Source organism: Gymnoscopelus microlampas, assembly GCF_963454915.1.
Source record: "Gymnoscopelus microlampas genome assembly, chromosome: 5".
NCBI classification, from domain to species: Eukaryota; Metazoa; Chordata; class Actinopteri; order Myctophiformes; family Myctophidae; genus Gymnoscopelus; species Gymnoscopelus microlampas.
Window position 1 is genome coordinate 7352798 of NC_139942.1, and position 15509 is coordinate 7368306.

The following is a 15509-nucleotide window of genomic DNA, read 5'->3' on the forward strand; positions in this document are numbered from 1 at the left end:
GATAGTACTCATTGCTATAGAGTGTTTGTTCAGTAACAGGAGTCTCCATGTCTCTCCAGCTCTTTATTAAAAAGAAGATGCATATTCAGGTCAGGATACCAATTTCATCCAATCAGGATAGAGAACTTGGTCAGGATACAGATTAAATAAGTGAAATTGGAAGTGATGACACAAAGAAATGAGCAGACACAATTGGAACTGGATCACTATCAAAATGAAGCTGGTAAATGATTACTCTCTCCTGATTGGCTGAAATATTGTCACCTACCTGAAAATGTATTTTATGTTTATTTAAGAGCTGGAGAGACGGGGAGACTCCTGTTACTGAACAAACACTCTATAGCAATGATCAGAATATAGAGCTTTAACCTTTTGAAATAAAGCTTTTTGTTTTAACCAAAAAGTATCACTTACCCTACCTTTAAGGTATGTACAGTGTAACACGGTCAGCTCGAAAAACTTGATAGGAAGTTTTGATCAAATATGAATCAATGTTCTGTTATTTCTTTGTCTATTTCTAAACTCAAATGTTTTCAGAAATACTTTTTAGTGTACTGTTTAGTTATATACAGCAAAAACCAAGTACCACGGAATGATTGATTGATCTGACTGATTGACTAACTGACTGACTGACTGACTGACTGACTGACGTTATTTAGACAGACTGATGTTAATCAGACAGTTCTTTGTTTACCAGATATTGTCTAGTTTCAATGTACAGATTGTTATTGTTACTGGACCATACCCGTAGGGGGATATGAGCACCCAAAGTGTGCAGTTTGGCTTATGCGCTGAGAACAGACAGTTTATCAGGGATCGAAAGTGAGTTTGTACTGTGTAGTAGTGTGTACACACACACACACACACACACGCACATCCCGTCGTGGAGGCACAGAACACACACAAACACCCCGTCGGCCGTTGCCAACACACACACACACACACACACGTGCACAAACACACACACACACACACACACACGCACACGCACACGCACACACACACACACACACACACACACACACCACGGTACATCCATGCGGCCCGTGGCCCGTCGCGAACACACACGGGCGATCATCTCCCCCCCACCCACACACACACACCACGGAGGCACGATGCTACTCGTTCCCCCCCCCCCCCCCCCGGGTCCCGTCGCAAACACACACACACACACACACACACACACACACACACACACACACACACACACACACACACACACACACACACACACACACACAGATCCGTGACTGTGGAAACACAGCAGACTTTTTTTCGCACACACGACGCACACACGCTCACTTTTAGATCCAGTCCTATTTTAAAAGTCTGCGTATGGGGGACTCGCGTATCCGTGCGCCTGGTGTAGCCGGTATCATTGATAATCAATTGGATCTAAACAAACGGTACGCACAACGCATACGCTCGCTTTGAAAAGTCTGGTGTGTATGTGTGTACTGTGTACTGTGTAGATCGGCCGTAAGAGTGCACTCAAAGAGTGGGCGGGGTCTATGGTGCAGCGTAGTAAGCGTTTTAGGGGCAATATTGGTGGTATTGTGTTTTGGCGTTGGTTGTGAAAGTGCAGGTGGGTGTGGGGACGCGTTGTGAGCTTGTAGATCGGCTGTTTTCCAAGAGGCAAGGTATATGTGTGAAGGCGCTTCGTTTGGCCTTCTTTTCATAGACCTCGTTGCTTGTAGGGTTCGTTTCGTTTGGCCTTGTTTTCATAGACCTTGCTGCTTGTTTCTCTCGAGAAACCTGGCAACGACGCATGCGCAGTTTGATCAAGAGTCCACCCAAGACACAAGACAGCTACCACCCGTGAGGTTACTAGTATTATAGTAGGATTTGGATATAGTGTATTGTTTAGACAGATGCTAGGTTGATCGTTTACCAGGTATCCTAGTCCTGAGGCACTACACCGTCTCTCTGCATTCTATGCATGTGATTATTTACCTTGCTTATTACTAAGTCGCTAGCGTCTGCTAGCATCTACTAGCATCGTACTATACTATACATACTACAGTAGCGTCTGTACTAAATGCTTAAATAGGCTCTATGCACAGCAGCCATATTGGAAAGAAATTGGGCTTCTTCTTTCTTCCTTCACAGGTGTTATCAATGATACTAATGAAGGCTCTGTTCCATTCTGGTCAGGGTGCTGATATAGTGCATGTTGGCTCACTGGAAACACTCCCTTTTGGTTCCCAAATGGCCCCTTATGGTGGGTGTGTAGGGTCCATTTGGTTCCATTTGTACACTCTCAGAGTTATGGGGGTCCTTGAAAATAAGACAACCATGCCACACTAAATGGAACAGAGCCTTAATTAGTATTATTGGTAACACCTGTGAAGGAAGTAAGGAAGGGGCCCAATTAATTCCCAATGTGGCTGCTGTGCATAGAGCCTATTGTCATTGTAATTCAACAAAGCCATGTAATAAGTTGTTAGTAATCATGGGATCGGGACCTTCATCCACGAAGCTCTTGGACTCTCGGGGCGTCTCTCTGCCGTTCCGCTCGTCTCTCCTCCTCAGCGGAGACACGGCGTCTCCGCCGACCTCGGAGGGAGGAAGCACCACACTGGCGTCCAGGAAGCGGTTGACGGCAGTCAGCAGGTCCTGGCGCTGGTCAGCCAGGTACGCCGCAGCGTGGAAGTTCTGCGGGACAGACGGACAGAGGGACGGTGATGTCACCACACCAGCAATAATTATGATTATTGTGATACAGATAAATAGGAACTTAAGGTATGCCATGTTAGTTCCATTGATCTAAGCCAGAACACAATCGATTGATTGATCATTAAGATAAATATACTCTGAAAATGCACAAGGCCCACCCATCTGACCACTTAACAAGCGACCATTTCTGAGTTTTTTAAGTGGGCCCTGATCCAGAAAAGGTTGGGAACCACTGCACTACAATATTATCCTCTTTCTACTGCTAGCTTTAGACGCTAGCTTCGATCTACTAGTTGCAGTGATTTCCTAATCTTGTCTTTAGACACTAACTTCACCAATGAGTAATCCACACACCTTGTCTTTAGACACTGACTTAACTCACTAGTTGCCGTGATCTACTGACCTTGTCTTTAGACACTAACTTCACTCATTAGTTGCAGTGATCTACTCATCTTGTCTTTAGACACTGACTTCACACACTAGTTTCAGTGATCTACAAACCACGTCTTTAGATACTGACTTCACTCCCTAGTTTTAGTGATTTCCTCACCTTGTCCTTAGACACTGACTTCACCAACGAGTTGAAGTAATCCACACACCTTGTCTTTAGACACTGACTTCACACACTAGTTTCAGTGATCTACTCACCATGGGCCCTCATTTATCAACGCGGTGTAGACCAAATAATGGGCGTACGGCGAGATCACCGCAATTTTCGGCATTTATCAATATATCCTGACGTGGGCTTTATCCTACGGTACGCTGAGATCTCACGTCTGGTCGGGACCAGTTGTTGACGTTGGCTGCACCCGTTTATTCCATCCTAGACCTGCGGAGCAGCATTGTTTGACTGTCTGAGAGGCATTGGACACCTAATCCACTCATAAATCTGTATATCTACACTAATAAATATCCCTGTGAAAATATAACATTTTATAAAGTAATTTAAACAAACTGCTTTAACAGTCATTCAGATAAGATTGTAGATCTGTCTGTATTGAAAATAGCAGATCTACAAGCTCACAAGCCAGCAACGCGTTGTGAGCTTGTAGATCTGCTTGTAGATCTGCTATTTCTGCGAGAGCACTCTTCTGCGCGAGCACCGGTCTAACAGGCGGCGCTGCTGTTATATTTTCATGGCCACCGGGAGATCAGACATTTAACCCATGGTCCAACACACACCAGCCTTCATTCATTAATGTTCTCTCCAGGCTATCTCTCATTAATGCGGAGCGGGACGGGACTCGCCCGTCCGACGGTCCGAGTCTCACTGGGAAATGGGAATAGCCTACATGAGGGCTTTATTTTAGTGTAACTCGAACGCGCACTGCTCGGTATGGGTTAAATACATTAATCTACAAAAGTATTCCATTCATGCCGATGTGATTGGTATCATAATATGTCATTCATGTAGGCTACAAGCCTACGTGACAATACGCTACGGGCGTGTGTGTGTGTGTGTGTGTGTGTGTGTGTGTGTGTGTGTGTGTGTGTGTGTGTGTGAGAGAGAGAGAGAGAGAGAGAGAGCGAGCGAGAGAGGCGTGTGCGTGTGCGGCGAGGCCAGCGGGGGGGGGGGGGGGGGGGGGGGCTGTTTCTTATTGGCTTTTCATGTCTTTGATCGTATTCTGGTTCGTCTTCATGTCGTAAAATCGGGGCGTTTTGAGAATATTTATGGGGCGTGTTATTTAAATGACGCTCGTTTCAGCCGTGACATTTATCAACGCTGGGACCAAGTGTAAGCTCGGATCAGCTGTGTAGGATGCGTTGATAAATGTGACTTCGACGTTGGTGTACGCCGAATATATGGAAAAATATACGGCGGTTTATACGCTGCGTTGATAAATGAGGGCCCATGTCTTTAGACACTGACTTCACACACTAGTTTCATTGATCTACTCACCATGTCTTTAGACACTGACTTCACACACTAGTTTCAGTGATCCACTCACCATGTCCTTAGATATTGACTTCACTAACTTGTTGTAGTGATCTACTCATCTTGTCTTTAGACTATAACTTCACTCACTAGTTACAGTGATCTCACCTTGTCTGACATCAGTGTGGAGATGGTTCTTCCAACCTCATGGAAGTCCATGTTGGAGGTGGGCGGACCCAGCAGCAGGAAGATGAAACGTACAGGAACAGGAAGCTCTAGAACCGACTCCAAAACAACAGCTTCCTGTAGCCGAACGAACGCCATCGATGGCTGCTCCAAGAAACCGACACTGCCTTTACAAGAAACATGCACGTGTGCGCACACACACACACACACACACACACACACACACACACACACACACACACACACACACACACACACACACACACACACACACACACACACACACACACACACACACAAACGGCCAAAATGGTTACTTTTCATGAAATGGAAAAATAGAACCGTGTGTTCCAATGGATCCAATGTAGTTATTATTTATTCACAAGCTCTTGTTAATACGTTTCATTGGTCCAATATTTATAAAACCTACACTTAACCACTTTCATTTTACTTTCAAAACATTTCTACAAGATCAGCTATTTTTGCTACACTTTTGTTTGACACTGGTAATATGGTGAAAATATAAAAAGTTGAAATAATGGAGTTATGAGGTTTCCGCCCGACAACAACGATATGCACTGGAGACTGCTTTGTTGATGTTAACCACTTAAACCTTATATGGTTGACCGGAGACCCTCAGGGCTCTATACTAGTGTATTTGATGTCTTCTGTTATTGTGGGGAAAGCTTTCGCTGAAAATAGCCGATCGGCGAGCTCACAAGTCACAACATGACGTTGTGAGCTTGTCGATCGGCTTCCCCACAATACCATCTGTGTTGTGAGGGAAGCTTTCGCAGATTTCCGGGGTTTAAGAGGTTAATATGAGAGATAAGATTCATGGTGATGATGATGATGATGATGATGATGATGATGAATGCATACCCACTAGAACGACGGTGGCTTCAGCATTGTGTGGAATCTTCAACTCATGTTTGGATCTGGAATGTTGACCTGCTGGTGCCTTCTGGAAGCACGCACGCGCACGCGCACGCGCGCACACACACACACACACACACACACACACACACACACACACACACACACACACACACACACACACACACACACACACACACACACACACACACACACAGCTCAGTCAATTGGCAATAGGTGAAAAAAAATGGGTTACAAAAGTCGCGGGAGAAAAATGTAGACCTATGTATCGGCTAGTTTGAAATTAACCAACCTACAAAAAAAAAGAAAAAATCTTGAAAAAACATTTTCTGAATATTTTTTTAAAATATTTTACCAACACAAATCTTGAATGGGGTCCCTGGCAGTTGATCTTTTCAGTTGGAGGTCCGTGGCCAAATTTGGGGGTCCTTGGCATGAAAAGGTTTGAGAAGCACTGCGCTAATTAGTTTATATTTGGAAGTCTCGGTATAATGTCCATAAACTAGTTGTGAGAGGCCTGCAGGTTGCAGGTATGCCCAAGCCATTAGCCAGTGTTGATTTTGACAGCAAATTTTGATTTAGTTTTAGTCATAGTCTTTTGAATAAAATTCCATTTAGTTTTAGTCATATTTTAGTCATCTGAAATGTTTTACTGTTAGTCTAGTTTTAGTCGACTAAATATCATAAGATTATAGTTATAGTCGACTAAATCTACAGTTGATTTAGTCGACTAAAATGATTTTAGATTTTACACTTGGTTGCATGCTGAAAATAGCCGATCTACATGCTCACTACGCGTCGCAGTGCGACGCGTGGTGAGCTTGTAGATCTGCTATTTTCAGAGCGCAACACCTGCGTGCAACCAAACATAAAATGACTTGTCTTTTAGTTCTACTGGATCTCTCTCTCCACTAGTCCCTCACTAACATTTTAGTCTAGTTTTTATTTGTTGAGGGAATTGTCAATATATTTAGTCATAGTTTTAGTCATCATAGCTTAGTTTTTATTTCGTTTTTATTTCATTTTCGTAAGTGAAGAAAGGCAGTCGACGAACATTTTTCGTCATAGTTTTAGTCGACGAAATCAACACTGCCATGAGCTAAGGCATTGATTGGCTACATTCTGTTCAATATCTGAGATAACTGTCAGTCGCCAGACTCGCCACATATGGAGGAGATGATACTTCCTGTATCTGTGAACCGAGACTGGAAACTAATGTTGAGATATCCTTTCCTTTTGAAATGTGAACACAAATAAAGATATCAGATGTGTGCGTGTATGTGTGCGTGTGTGTGTGTGTGTGTGTGTGTGTGTGTGTGTGTGTGTGTGTGTGTGTGTGTGTGTGTGTGTGTGTGTGTGTGTGTGTGTGTGTGTGTGTGTGTGTGTGTGTGTGCTTGCGTGCGCGCGTACATGCGTGTGTGTGCGTGCGTGTGTGTGTGTGTGTGTGTGTGTGTGTGTGTGTGTGTGTGTGTGTGTGTGTGTGTGTGTGTGTGTGTGTGTGTGTGTGTGTGTGTGTGTGTGTGTGTGTGTGTGTGTGTGTCTGACCACCTCATGGGGTGTGTCTATCCCGTTGGTCCCTCCCCCATTCCTGAGCGGCTGGGTAACAGATGCATGTGATTGGCCGGTTGTGTGGTTGTTGTGGTGGGCGAGCATCAGAGAGGATGCTGGGATATTTATGCTTAAGGAAGAATGTTCAGAGGAGAGATGAGGAGAGGGGGAGAGGAGAGGAGAGATATGTCATTCATAAACTTCCATGTATTTATCTCTTTTATCCAGAAAAGTAGATTAGGACAGGTGAGAGAGAGACAGTGTAGGAGAGACAGACAGTGGTGGAAAAAGCACTCACATTTTGTACTTTAGTAAAAGTATCAATACTGGCAATGTAGAAATATTCTGTTACAAGTACAAGTCTGGAATTCAAAATTGACTTGAGTAAAAGTACAAAAGTATTGGCATCAAAATATACTTAAAGTACCAAAAGTCAAAGTACGTATTATGCAGAATGTCCCATTTCAAGTTTTCAAATGTTTCAAAAATCTTTTGAAAATAGAAGATCTACCAGCTCACAATGCGTCGCATCGCGACGCATTGTGAGCTGGTAGATCTGCCATTTTCAAATGGCCGAAATGCATATAGGGCTGAAGTGTTTAATGTGTGTTTTGTAATAATAATACAAATCCACAAAGTAACTAGTAACTAAAGTTTTCCAATAATTGTAGTGGAGTAAAAGTACAATATTTGCCTCTGAGTAGAAGTAAAATTCCTGAAAATTGGAAATACTCCAGTTAAGTCAAAAATACCTCACAATTGTACTTAAGTACAGTACTTGAGTACATGTACTTAGTTACTTTACACCACTGAGAGACAGACAGTAGGACAACTGAGAGGGAGACAGACAGGCCTGTGTCTCAGCAGCAGTGTTATCAGATCAGATCAGACAGACAGACAGACAGACAGACAGACAGACAGACAGACAGACAGACAGACAGACAGACAGACAGACAGACAGACAGACAGACAGACAGACAGACAGACAGACAGGTACCTGTCTGTGTGCTTCAGTAACAGCGTGGTCAGCAGAAGCTGTGAGTCTTCAGGTGAGATGTGACCCGAGGTCAGCATGTGTTCCACCACCTGCTGAGCAATGCCTGCTAGAGACCTCTGCTGGACATCTAACAGAACTGCACCTACACACGCAATAACACAATGTATAGGGACTGAAGCAAGGTAAACACATCAAATGCAGAGAGACAGTGTAGTGCCTCAGTAAACGATTATCACAGGTTAACAATATACTATCAAAATAATAAGCTGTATGTTGAAACTATAGGATACCTCATACCAGGTAAACAATGAACTTAGCATCTGTCTAAATCAGTGATTCTCAAACTTTTCAGGTCAAGGACCCCCTAGCTGAGAAAGAGATGAAGCAGGGACCCCCTCTGTATTGTATAAAATTGTGTTTCAGATAAACTTTTGCTGTTCTTTTTCCCCTATTCACCTATAACACCGCCTCGCAGCGCGAGGCGTTGTGAGCTTGTAGATCTGCTATTTTTGGCTAAAGTTCTCCTCAGAAAAGGGATGCTAGGGTTGAAGTCGTTAATGTAAGAGGAAAAAAAACCTATCACACAAAGATTTGACGGACCCCCTGTAGTAACTCTGAGGACCTCCTAGGGGTCCCGGACCCCCTGTTGAAGACCCCTGGTCTAAATAACATGCAATCTAAATGACATTTGAACCTTTGCATAAGTCTATGGGGGAGACGTGTGAACATTTTGGCTGGTTGAAGACGAAGCGTGCTGTGGAATTCTGGATCATTTGGAGGAGATTGATAAAGTGAACATGCCGGGAGGCCAGTAAGGAGGGAGTTACAGTAGTCAAGTTTTGATATGACTGAGGTCTGGATAAGGAGCAGGGCACACTCCTGGGTGAGGAAGGGTCTCTAATCCTTCGAATGTCATAGATCACTTGTTCCCAAACAGTGGGTCGCAGACCTATTTTCATGTGTCGCGAGTAAATATCCCCTTTTTTCCCGTTTCCTTATCTTTTATTTGATTTATTAATAAAAACAAAAATCTTATATATCTTATAACAGAAATATATAAGTTTTCCCCAAAAAAGAATTAAAAGAAATTCCATCAATAAAAAAAATTAAACTTTGAATAAAAAGTTGTGAAAATAGCCGATCTACAAGCTCACAACGTGTGAGCTTGTAGATCAGCTATTTTCACTAGTTTGGGCCCCGGGGGAGACATCACATTTCTCTTTTGCGGTCTCGAGCAAAAACAGTTTGGGAAACCACTGTCAATAGATTACCATGGTAGATGTTGTGTATCGTGTTGCATGGTTGTTTGTTAGGTGTGTCGTATAGTATACCATGTGTGATGTTGTGCCGTAGCTCCAGCAGGCTCCTGAAGGTCAGTGAGGAGATGGGAGGTTTCCTCCAGACGTTGGTATCTTCATCCTCCTCGTCGTCAAACTTCATCCATCGGAAGGTTCCTCTCCACTGCGCCTCTTGGTGCTCCATCACCAGCTCCTTCAACTCTACAAGCACCTAACACACAATAATACAACGTTACTACACAAAACACACACCTAACACACAACAATACAACGTTACTACACAAAACACACACCTAACACACAATAATACAATGTTACTACAATACACACACAATAACACACACCAATACAACGTTACTACAATACACACACAATAACACACAACAATACAACGTTACTACACAAAACACACACCTAACACACAACAATACAACGTTACTACACAAAACACACACCTAACACACAACAATACAACGTTACTACACAAAACACACCTAGCACACAACAATACAACGTTACTACACAAAACACACACCTAACACACAACAATACAACGTTACTACAAAACACACACCTAACACAAAACAATACAACGTTACTACAAAACACACACCTAACACACAACAATACAATGTTACTACAAAACACACACCTAACACACAACAATACAATGTTACTACAAAACACACACCTAACACACAACAATACAAACGTTACTACACAAAACACACACCTAACACACAACAATACAACGTTACTACAAAACACACACCTAACAGACAACAATACAACGTTACTACAAAACACACACCTAACACACAACAATACAATGGGCCGGATTCACTAAGCAATTTATGCCCATATTTTGATCGTACCGGTATTTACGTCAATTCCTACATTAGTAGTCTGATTCATTCATGTTTTTTTTTTTTTTTTTCATTCATGTTTTTTTGTCTGTGATTTTAGCGGAAGGTCCGACCATTCTTAAGTCAGCTCCGAGGCTGTCTTACCAGGGACCAAAATTTGCGTATGTCATTAAAATGCTTTATTATTCATGCAAAACATTACAACATTGCCAAACCTCAAATAAAATATGTATGTGCCACATTTGTCAACACATATATCTCTGCTGTCCGGCAGGAACCAGCTAACTTCAAAATGTTCATTTTTCAGGAAAAAAAAAAAGAAGAAAAAATGGAGTTAGGAGGTTTTGTTCATCATTGATAAGAACAGCTGAATGGACCTCCAAGGTCACAATGAGGTTGGAGGTCAAATGGGGGTGGAGCCTGGAGTCAGCAAAACCAGCTAACTCCACGCCCCTTTGCTGGAGTTCGCTGGTTTAGCAGAAAGTTTGAGGATCCAATGGAATTAGCTGGTTTTGTCAGAAGCACTTTTTAATACTTTTCATTGGTTCAATATTTTCTTTACCAACACACAGACGTAAAGGGTGTTCAATAGCACTGATTTATGGGAAAAAATGCAAAAGCGGAAAAAAATTGTTAGCTGGTTCCTGCCGGACAGCAACGATATATAAAAAGAAGAAAAATATGTCAAACGATGTATTGCTTGTAGCCTATGCATAATATTTTTTACTTATTTTGTAGGCTATCAGTTGCATTTAGAGCTGAATTATTAGGTCCCTCAGTATGTTTGCCAGTGTCGGCCAACTCAGACAAAGTGTCACGTAATGATGAAAATAGACTATCATGCCTCAATGTCACCATGGAGGCACAGACGCGCCTCCATATCCATGGTATTAATTTATAATACTGTAGGCTACTGTATATTGATCACATGAACGCCACACAATAGCCTAGTAAGTCTTACCATCTGAGGAGGAAACAGTGCTGGATGAAAGCTGAGTCCAGAATAGATCCATTCATTCCCGACGCAGGCAGTGGTGGAAAAAGTACTAAAATTCTTTACTTAAGTAAGGTATCAATACTGCAATATAGAAATACTCTGTTACGTAGTAAGTAGTAAGTAAAAGTCCAGAATTAAAAATTTACTTGAGTAAAAGTACAAAAGTATTGGCATCAAAATGTACTTTAAGTACTAAAAGTAAAAGTACTAAAATGTTTGAAAATAGCAGATCTACAAGCTCGGAGCTTGTGGATCGGCTATTTTCAAATAGTCTATGTATAAAATAGGGCTAGAGTGGTTAATATGTTTCATAATATCATCATTTATATCTGAAAAGTAACTAGTAACTAAAGTTTTCAAATAATTGTAGTGGAGTAAAAGTACAATATTTGCCTCTGAGATGTAGTGGAGTAGAAGTAAAAGTATTGGAAATTGAGTCAATGTACTTATTACTTTCCACCACTGGACGCAGGACAGTGATATTATCATATATTCATTCAAAGACGGATTTCCCCTCAGTAATCAATAAGCTCTGGTCCATAATCTCCATCAGATAGCAGCTTTCCACTTCCAGTATGCCCTGGAGCAACATCATCGTTTTACCTCGTTCATTAGAAAAGGCTTATATAATATCCTTTCCACGTTTTATTAGCCTTTTATTTGGTCACAGGGTTAAACGTTCTTCTTTATTCTCATTACACATGAGAGCATTTATTACGTGATCCATCGTGCAATCGAGGGACTCGCTTCCAGACAGAATTTTGAACAAATCTTGCATGGGGGTCCCCGGCAGAAAATATTTTCAGATGGGGGTCTGGGGTCAAATTCATATTTATTTGGGGGGGTCCATGGCGACATCAGGAGGGCATGGCAGGCATTGGCATAGTGCCATCAGAGTACGCCTTAGTCAGGTATGCCTTAGTTACCTATTACCAATTGATACCTATTACTATCGTACCAATTGCCATTGGCATAGTACCAATACACCTGCCACTACTTTGAATGCACTTTTATAGGCACTATAAGTTTTTATAAAAAAAGATTAAATGTGTTAGAATGTAGAATAATTTGCCCGTTTGTTTACAGGCTAAAAGTGTGACTTTGAGAGCTGTTTCACCGTGCAGTGTAAGTCAATGAGGAGCTTATTTTGAATTATCAATTTCGAATCAATGGAGCAAATCGTTTTGATATCTTTATATCAACAACATATTTGCTCGCAAATTGTGAGCAAATATATATACATAGTTGTATGTATAATTGTGTCGCACGCCAACAACAGCCGAGAATAGCAGACCTACAAGCTCACAATGCGTCGCGGATGCGACGCATTGTGAGCTTGTAGGTCTGCTATTCTCGCCCTGCGACACCGTCGTGCGTCTAAGCATGAATCGGGGTTTAAGGGTCAACAACAAAACATCAGAAATTAAAATAACACAACACAACCTGAACGAACACAACAAAGCAGTCTAAACCGGACTATACCACCCAGACCCAGACCAAAGCAGTACAAATCATAACTATCAGACCTATTTTGACCCCGTGGGAGGGGAATTCAGTTTTCAGCTTCACCCAGCTGATTGCTACTCAGGCGGTCAGGCGGCCTCTCTACCCATTCAGCTATACGACCGCCTCCCAAAGTTTAAACTAGATTATATTGAAAGACAGCTACAAACTTTGCAAACCATTCCTACCTTTCTGTGTCGGGCCAAATGGCCCCCCAGGTCCAAGACCACCATTCTAACACACACACACGCACACGCACACACTACACAACAAACACACGAGTCGACTACGCGATTCTAACACGCCACAGAAACACACATCTACAACAACCATAACGCACAACAGACACGCTCACAACTGCACATCGACCATTCTGACACACACAGGTACGTACCTACATATATACTCTCTCCCTCTCTCTCTCTCTCTCTCTCTCTCTCTCTCTCTCTCTCTCTCTCTCTCTCTCTCTCTCTCTCTCTAATCTAATTCAGAGCTGTCAGTCTCAAGACAACAGAAGAAGAGAAGGTGGTTTAAGTGTCACCTCCTGTCTGTCTGTCTGTCTGTCTGTCTGTCTGTCTAATTTTCCTGTTACAGCACATGGTTTTTTGTTGAAACATTAAAGGGATATTTCACTTTCAAACATGTTTGGGGTCACTTTAACGTCTACTCAGGCTTGTGTGAACACCCCAGACAGTTTTTAAGTTGTTTTATTCAGTATTTAGATATTTGATATTCATTTTATCAGCTCTTTATTTGTTTTAACGCTCCTTTCCTATACAAACCCATTGTAACTTCAAACTCCATGTTTGAAGTTAAACCGAGGTGTTTAATGAATGGTTATTTCTAAACAACTACCGGCGCGGCGACAATTATTCCGCTTATTACACGGCTACTTATAAATGGACCCAAAAGTAACAACAAAACAAAGTATTTCCTTGCTTAGGGTAATGAAAGTATTCCATAAGTGTTGCGCTGGCCGTCCACCCAGCGCAACACGGTCACCTCGGAAAGCAGGGAAGTGTTGATCAAAAAGAATCAATTTTCGGTTATTGCATCGTCTATTTCTCACTTCAAATGTTTCCAAAAACAGAATGCTCACAACTTAGATCTGCTATTTTTTCGGCTAATGTTTCCCTCAGAAAAGGAATTCTAGGGTTCAAGTGGTTAATGTAAACAATACGTTCCTATCATACAAACATTTGGTGGCCCCCCTGTAGTAACTCTGAAGACCCCCTAGGGGTCCCAGACCCCCCGTTTTGAAGACCCTTGTATTACAGTACTTAATTTAACATAATTGCAACGTCATAGTGCCCTCTGTCTGTGAACAGGATGTCACGTGCCACACGTATGGTGGAAACAAAACGAGCACAACTCAGTCCAAGTGGTTTAGTGGCTACACGCCCCTGTGTTGACAGGATGTCACTTCATGTGCACATTAAAATGGCTGACCTGGTTGGGGGTGTGGTCTAACTTGCGGACGCAGGAGGGGGCGCGCCCTACGGACTCCTTGGTAGCGTGGACCACCTGATCTTTGGCACTCTTCCTGACCAGGTGACGACATGCGCCTGGTACATCTTCACTCCTGTGACCTGTAATACAAAATATTAATAATAATTAACATTATCATCATCTATCTGTTTGTTATTATTATTGATAACTAAACTCTATGTTGATGTAGAGACTATTATGAAAAGCTAACAATAGCTGCAAGGCTAGCTAGCATTACCTCAACTACTACAGCATTTCTGCTGTCGGGCAGAAACCAATAACTCCAAAACTCCAAAAAAGTGGAGTTAGGAGGTTTTGCTCATCATTGATAAGAACAGCTGAATGGACCTCCAAGCTCACAATGAGGTTGGAGGTCAAAAGGGGGTGGGGCCTGGAGTCAGCAAAACCAGCTAACTCCGGTGGAGTTAGCTGGTTTAGCAGAACGTTTGAGGATCCAATGGAGTTAGCAGGTTTTGTCAGAAGCGTTTTTTAATGCTTTTCATTGGTTCAATATTTTTTTTACCAACACACAGACGCAAAGGGTGTTCAATGGCACTGATTTATGTAAAAAAAAAAAAGCAAAAGCGTCAAAATGGAGTTAGCTGGTTCCTGCCGGACAGCAACGATATCATATTGATATGACTCTTTAAGCACCACAGAGGTGGAGATCTCTCTCTCTCTCTCTCTCTCTCTCTCTCTCTCTCTCTCTCTCTCTCTCTCTCTCGGTGCCAGTGTTTAGAGAATGTTATCGTTCATCAGTGTGGACGCTCACATAGTTGTCGTGCTGGCTGTGAACGGCCCTTTATACTTACAATTTATGTGTCACAACGCGACACTTTGTGAGCTTGTAGATCGGATATTTCTGGCAGAGATTTGGTGTAAACAATTATTAGTTTACAAATAAGGGACCATTCCGTATTTCCAAGGACGTTTGGCAACCCTACTCTGTACTGTACTCAGTGGTGGAAAAAGTAAAAGTACTCACATTCTCTACTTAAGTAAAAATATCAATACTGCAATGTAGAAATACTCTGCTACAAGTAAAAGGCCCGTGTTCAAAATGTTACTTGAGTAAAAGTACAAAAGTATTGGCATCAAAATATGCTTAAAGTGCCAAAAGTAAAAGTACTAAAATGTTTGAAAATAGCAGATCTGCAAGCTCACAACGTGTCGCTAT

At 42.2% G+C, this 15509-nt stretch overlaps 1 protein-coding gene across 2 annotated transcripts in view; it reads right to left on the reverse strand.

Annotated features, from left to right (window-relative positions):
* Window positions 1–15509, reverse strand: part of slc4a2a (solute carrier family 4 member 2a) — a 52490-nt gene that overhangs the window by 19689 nt on the left and 17292 nt on the right. The window contains exons 6-12 of one of the 2 annotated variants that reach the window (XM_084057925.1): window positions 14294–14433; window positions 9512–9689; window positions 8181–8322; window positions 7184–7313; window positions 5621–5702; window positions 4721–4905; window positions 2466–2655 (exon numbers count right to left, since the gene is read on the reverse strand). In XM_084057925.1, the coding sequence (XP_083914051.1) occupies window positions 2466–2655; window positions 4721–4905; window positions 5621–5702; window positions 7184–7313; window positions 8181–8322; window positions 9512–9689; window positions 14294–14433 (1047 nt within the window). Of the gene's footprint in view, window positions 1–2465; window positions 2656–4720; window positions 4906–5620; window positions 5703–7180; window positions 7314–8180; window positions 8323–9511; window positions 9690–14293; window positions 14434–15509 lie in introns of both variants that reach the window. The other variant, XM_084057926.1, reaches the window with a different exon arrangement.